At 49.1% G+C, this 6,000-nt stretch overlaps 1 protein-coding gene across 6 annotated transcripts in view; it reads right to left on the bottom strand.

Annotated features, from left to right (window-relative positions):
• Nucleotides 1-3,925: 3,925 nt before the first annotated feature.
• The window catches only part of SPATS2L (spermatogenesis associated serine rich 2 like), a 146,112-nt gene continuing 144,037 nt past the window's right edge, over nt 3,926-6,000 (bottom strand). For all 6 annotated transcript variants that reach the window (XM_036319015.1, XM_036319014.1, XM_036319013.1 and 3 more), the window contains one exon: nt 3,926-4,831. In XM_036319015.1, the coding sequence (XP_036174908.1) occupies nt 4,439-4,831 (393 nt within the window). In that variant the 3' untranslated portion in view covers nt 3,926-4,438. The remainder of the gene's footprint in view (nt 4,832-6,000) is intronic.

Genomic DNA, 6,000 nt, shown 5'->3' with positions numbered 1-6,000 from the left:
GAAAGCCAGGTAACCGATGGTTAGAAGCACGTCCAGCTTAGAGGGCCAGGGGGAGGCGGGGCCGGAATGCGAGGCCAGTGGTTCCCAGATGCAGCTTCAGCGGCTCTGCGTGCTCCCCGTCTTCTCTGGATTCCTCTGCACGAGTCATTTAGACTCCAGCCTTTTCTAGGGGCATTGGAGTGGATCACTCGTTCATATCTGCTCTCTTCCCTACTATGTGTACCTACTGTGTATGTCAGGCATTGTCCACGGGTAATGACATTCTTGGCCGGCTTGCTACATAATGATGGCAATTTCCAGAAAGTGTGTTCTCTCAAAGACTAGGAATAGGTAAATAGAATTCCAACTGACATATCTGACGTTAAAAATAGGATAGTTTTCTGTGTTTGACAAGAAGACTTTTTACACTTATTTCTGTAGGAATTTTTTTTTTTTTTGGTTATTGTTGCAGCCATGGCTCTGAAATACGTGTGTGTGTGTGTGTGTGTGTGTGTGTGTGTGTGTGTGTGTTTGAATGTACATACTTTCTCAGACACATTTGCTTTAGAATGTATTTATTCTCTAAACACTGTGTGTGGCCGTTTTTCCTGTGAAACTTGAACTTCGTGGTAGCATCAAAAGCCCCTCTGAGCTGCAGGGAGCAGAGCTCACAAACAAGGGGGCTCCCAAAGTCCGTCGCCAGAAGTTCTTTGTAAGGACCCCGTGTGGTGCGAGTGCACTGCTTCTCAGATGGCGCGACTGGGGGCAGGCCTGTGCTGGAGGGGCTGCTGTAGTGACATTAAACGCTGGTTTCGTGGGCCTGCCTCCCGGATTGGGGAAACTAATGCTAGACAAAAAAAAACTTCTGTAGGACTTAAAAGCTTGTAAAAAGCAAAAGGGCAAACAAAAATTCTTTGTAATCACTGACAATGAAAAGTATGAAAATCACGCTTCAAATTGTGAGGTAACAGAGAATCCCTGGGATTCAGTGACTTCATATTTTCTTCTCGTAAGATTAGAGCCGTTAAATTAGCTCAGTACGTTCAGAAAAATGCTGGGGCAATGTATTAGCCAATCAAGTTATTGTTATTATTAATCATCGTCTTTGCTATTTCATCGTTTCCTTAGGAAATCTGGGAGCAAGCGACGGGCTCTTCCTCTTTTGCTTCATGTTTGGTGCCTGGGAGCAATCTGGACTCCTCGCCCACCTGTGCCCGAATTTTAGGTACGGCCTCCGAAGCAAGTGTGGTGGTAAAAAGGTGCCATTAGGCATTTCATGGCTGTCAGAGAATGTCTGCTGGGAGGTTAGTCTGACCATCTGTGGACACAAGAGGGCACTCTCCACAGGCAGTACTGTAAGCCAGCAGGAGGGAGGGCGGGAAGGAGGAAGTGTAGGGGGAGTTGCATTCAGGCACCTCCTGGTCTAGCTGCTGGCTCCCTTCTGCTCCCCTTCTCCTCAGTTGCCCCAGGGAAAGAACTGTCCAGGCCCCGGATTCTCCCTCTCGGTTAAATCAAGATTGAGGCTCAAATCTAAGCTCTTAGAGTCAAAATTCCCAAATCTCTTCCTTTGGCAAAAAATATGTAGGTCAGTCGTCGTCCAGCAGCTTCTCCCAGTCGCCTCATTGGATGTCGCTTCCCAAAGAATGTCTAATCAGAACCTCTTTTTCCGATGCTGGCAGGACTGAACTGCTCGTGAACTGCGCTTCAAGTCGGAGGTGGTGTGTTTCTGGTTTCTTCCCCCCAACTCCTGTTTGGCCTTGACTGAGGCTCAGTTGTGAACTGATTGGTGCTTAACTTTCTGAGCTGCGCAGCCTTCAGCCCCCTGGGAGTCTCAACAGCACAGAGCTGGGGTTCTCAAAGGAAATGTAAACGTGGAATGTAACTGGGAACCCAACAGGGAGCTTTGGATTTCACAAATGGAGTCTTGGTGCAACACAGGTGAATTCTGAAGTGATTCCATCTTCATGGGAATGAAATGTCTCAATCTCTGCGAGGAAATATGTTCAAGAAAGAGGAGTGGATTCTTCTGGCTATTGTGCCTTAAGTAGAGAGACTAGAGTGCGCGTAGCCTGTGGATTTTTTAAAGGAGTTTAAAACATTTCAAAATACGTTTTTGTTGATTTTAGAGAGGAAGGGAGAGAGATAAACATCAATGAGAGAAACATCCATTAGCTGCCCCCTGCATGCTCCCTACTGGGGATTGATCTGGAAACCCAGGCATGTGCCCTGAATGGGAATTGAACTGTGTCAACCACAGAGCCATGCCAGCCGGACTAGAACAGATTACTACTTATTGATATAGTATTTCAATGGCTGACATTGGCACCAAATAACTGAGATTACGGTTTCAAAATGCAAACTAATAAATGTTCACGGGGTCTACAAGAAAGGCAAAATCTAGGACAGTGATGGCGAACCTATGACACACGTGTCAAAGGTGACACGCAAACTCATTTTTTTTGGTTGATTTTTCTTTGTTAAATGGAATTTAAATATATAAAATAAATATCAAAAATATAAGTCTTTGTTTTACTACGGTTGCAAATATAAAAAAATTTCTATATGTGACACGGCACCAGAGTTAAGTTAGGGTTTTTCAAAATGCTGACACATTTGCTATGTGTTTAGGAATGTGCTTGAACTTCTTTAACCCCAAGGGCAACCTGAGCGAGTGAGTCAAGGCTGAGGGTGGCTGGGTCTGACCCTGCCCAAGGCAGGTGTGCACTCCTGGCCTGGCAAACCCCTTGTGTTTCTGCTGCAAGAATGATTTGAGTCATCCTTAGAGCTGGCGCATTAAACTGACATGTGTCAGTGGCGAGCCGAATCCTGATACACAAAATCTGTGCAAAAGTCCTTCTGTCTTGTAAAATTTAAATTCAGGGCCTCAGATGGAATAAACGGGAAGGCAGCCCTGGACATTTCTCTTTCTTATTTGAACAAACAGTTCTTCCTTCCTTCCTGGAATGTGACTTAACATTTAAAATTCCTATGAAATCTCTGGGTGCACCCAGACCTCAGCAAGCCCTCTACAGAGAGCGCAGACATCCTCCTGCACTTGGCAAAGGAAGAGACGGATGCTTGCGTAGTGTGCAGGCTCAGCCGATCCGTGGAAGAGAATCAGAAAAATGTTAGAGCCGAAAAACAAGCATTTGCACTTGAAAGAGGCCAACAAATCTGTAGGACACGTGGAAGTTTGCTGGGAAGCACTTTAAACTGCAACCAAAGACAGGGACTTGGGATTTGTCCCCCACCCCACCCCCCGGAATCCATTCTTCCTGCCTGGGGTCACAGTAGCTCTTCCTTGCACAGCCCCATGTGCTTCTGGGGAGCTGGCTACACCCCACTCCAGGAGGAGGAGCTGAATAGCATGTGCTAATGAGCACGTCTCATTTGCTGCCCCCTCCCCGACTCTCCCCACCTTGGTGACTGGTTTAGGGGCAAGCCTGCCAGCCATCTAGGGCCAATGGCATGCAAGGCCTTTGTGGGGACTAATGTGGAAGACACTTGCTCCATGCGGACGCTGTGGATGCACAGCGTGGCCATTTGCTGCCACTCTGAATACAATGTCAGCCGCCGGAGGAAAGGAGACCCGAGATCATGAAGAGAAAGCCCTGGTCAAACTGGACCCCAAACGTCCTTGAACCCTGGACTTCTCAGTCACTGGACCAATGTTTACGGAGCTGGGCTGAGCCGAGGTTTATGTGACTTGCAACCAAGGTTCCAAATGGCCGCACGGAAGCTCAGGGGATGGGGTGCAGCTCCGTCTCTGTGTGTGCAAGGTGCTGGCGGGGCCACTGCCAGGCCTTGCGTTTCCTTCAGGACACTTGTCCCAGAGGAGCAGTGTCGTTCCGAGCTCTGTGCCACAGCCTCCAGCCTCTCAGGGTTTCTCGCAAGCACTACACGTACATTCAAGAACGTGGCATCAAGAACAGAAACCAGCCGGGGGTCAAATGCAGCATATTTTAATTTGTTTCCAATAAAGCAATATATGTATATATATATATATATATTTCAGAAAAACACCAGATGTTAAATTCTACAAAAGCGCATGTGTCCTCAGCAGATCATGTTTGTCTGATCGGTAAGACTGGTTTCAACAGCGACTCTCTAACCACGACCAACGGACGGATGACACCACTGCTACTAGGCCGGCTGCTGCCGGGCCCTGATCGCTCGCGAGCCACTTAGCCACGGGCCCACCTTCCTAACCAAGGAGGGAGCGCCCGGCTGGGCTGCTGCAGCGTCTCCATGAGAAAAAGCATCGACGGGGCAAGCAAAGCCATGGGAGGGATGAAGCAAGCTAGAGCTGATTATGAGGATTAGTAAAAACGATTACGAGAGGACGACACCACCCCACAGGGTCTGTCTATTCTGATTGATTCTCTTTTGGCAGCGAACTGGGTCAGCACCTCGGGCCGGGAGCCAGAACGGAGGGAGAGGAGCTTTCCCGTCTCCCCGCTCAGGCCACCAAGGTCACGGCGGGGACGGAGAGGACCGCGGCCTCCGTGGAGACTTCTATTCTCGTGGGGCAGAGGTTGCACTGCGACACCCGGGGGACGCCGCCCCGGAAAGGCCGGGCCTCCGCGCTGTCTGCCGCGTGCTGCCTCCGCCGGGGCTTTTCCGGATGGGCAGGGGTCTCCGGGGCCTTTGTCCCCAGAGGGGCCTCGGGGTTCTTGGCGCCGCCTTTGTTTTTGGGGCGGAAGCCGTTGTGCGGCTGTCTCCTGTGTTCGTGGCGGCTGCTGCCCTTCACCGCTGGGTCAGCTTCATTGCCACTGCCCTGCGGCTTGGCAGACGCGTTGAGCCGGTTGTGATACTGTGGATTAAACCTTCGTCTTTGGCTATTAGACGTAGTCTACAATAAAAAAAGGAAAAGAAAAGAGGTAGGTGTTAGATGCCAGCAAACAGTGAGGACAGCAGCAGAGACCAGGGAAACCGTCTCTAAGCCCCAGGGCAGCTGTTTTACACCCAGAACAGGACAACATGCAACTGAGTCCAGCTGATAAGACCCCCGAGCTTAGAGAACACCCGTTGTTTGCAAATGGAACTCCAAGGAAATGACCGATGTCGAGAGAGAGGTTACAAAAGTATAAGATGGGCAATTCAAGAACCAGGCCACACCAAGTCAACTTGAAACAGGGCAGAAGCACAGGCCACACAGAAGCAGGGCAATGATGATTCTCTACGATGGAAATTTTGAGGACAGGCTGTAGAGACTATGCATATGAATTTTCATTACATTTATGAAGAAAAATGGAAAACTCTATTTGTAATTTCTCTGCTCCAAAACAGTTCTTTTCATTGTATTTCAAAATAAATACCCTAGTTCTGAAATGTTATCTTGGGTGAACACAGGGATGAGGTGTATCTGGTAGATCCTGGTGGGATGGTGATGTGTATTTTTACAGAGGTAATTAGTCCTTTTCCTAAATGCTGCAGTTGTCAGCCAACAAGTTTTGGAGGACTGCAGTGAAAAACGCCACGTTCGACCAACAGGCAGACAAGAACACAGGGATGAGCAGAGAGGAAGCAGGGGCCAGCGTGTCTGTGCCTGTTGAACAGAAAGATACTGGAATTCCTGGAGGCCAGGAAGAGCTCAGTGCGCCGGTCCCATCTCATTGATCATCACAGCCACCCTGTAAGGCAGCTGCTGGTACTTGTTCACTTTATGGAGGAGGGAGGTACATTTAAGGGGCATGCTCAGGTCTTCAGTTAGAAAATGGCGAAGCCATTCCTACTTCCTGGACTCTCTCCTGACAAGAGTCACAGATAGGCTGCTACACGAACGCAGACTTTTACTGAAAATCAAACTTCTATTATTGAAACGTGTACCTTTATGAGTTACAAATGTACACAAAGTTCTGAACTGGTGCAGTGCGACTGGGTGGTGGAGGGTTAGGGCAGACCCACCCCTGATAATTCTGGGCTCCAGGCAAGAGCACAAAGGCAGCCCCACCCAACCTGCCTGTACGTTGGGTCTTCCTACCTCTGGCTCCACCACTCATTGTGAGGGGCCCTGCACCC

This window comes from Myotis myotis, unplaced genomic scaffold (assembly GCF_014108235.1).
Source record: "Myotis myotis isolate mMyoMyo1 unplaced genomic scaffold, mMyoMyo1.p scaffold_m19_p_8, whole genome shotgun sequence".
In the NCBI taxonomy this organism is placed as follows: Eukaryota; Metazoa; Chordata; class Mammalia; order Chiroptera; family Vespertilionidae; genus Myotis; species Myotis myotis.
Note: the sequence above shows the minus strand (reverse complement) of the source record. Positions and strands in the feature narration are given on the sequence as shown.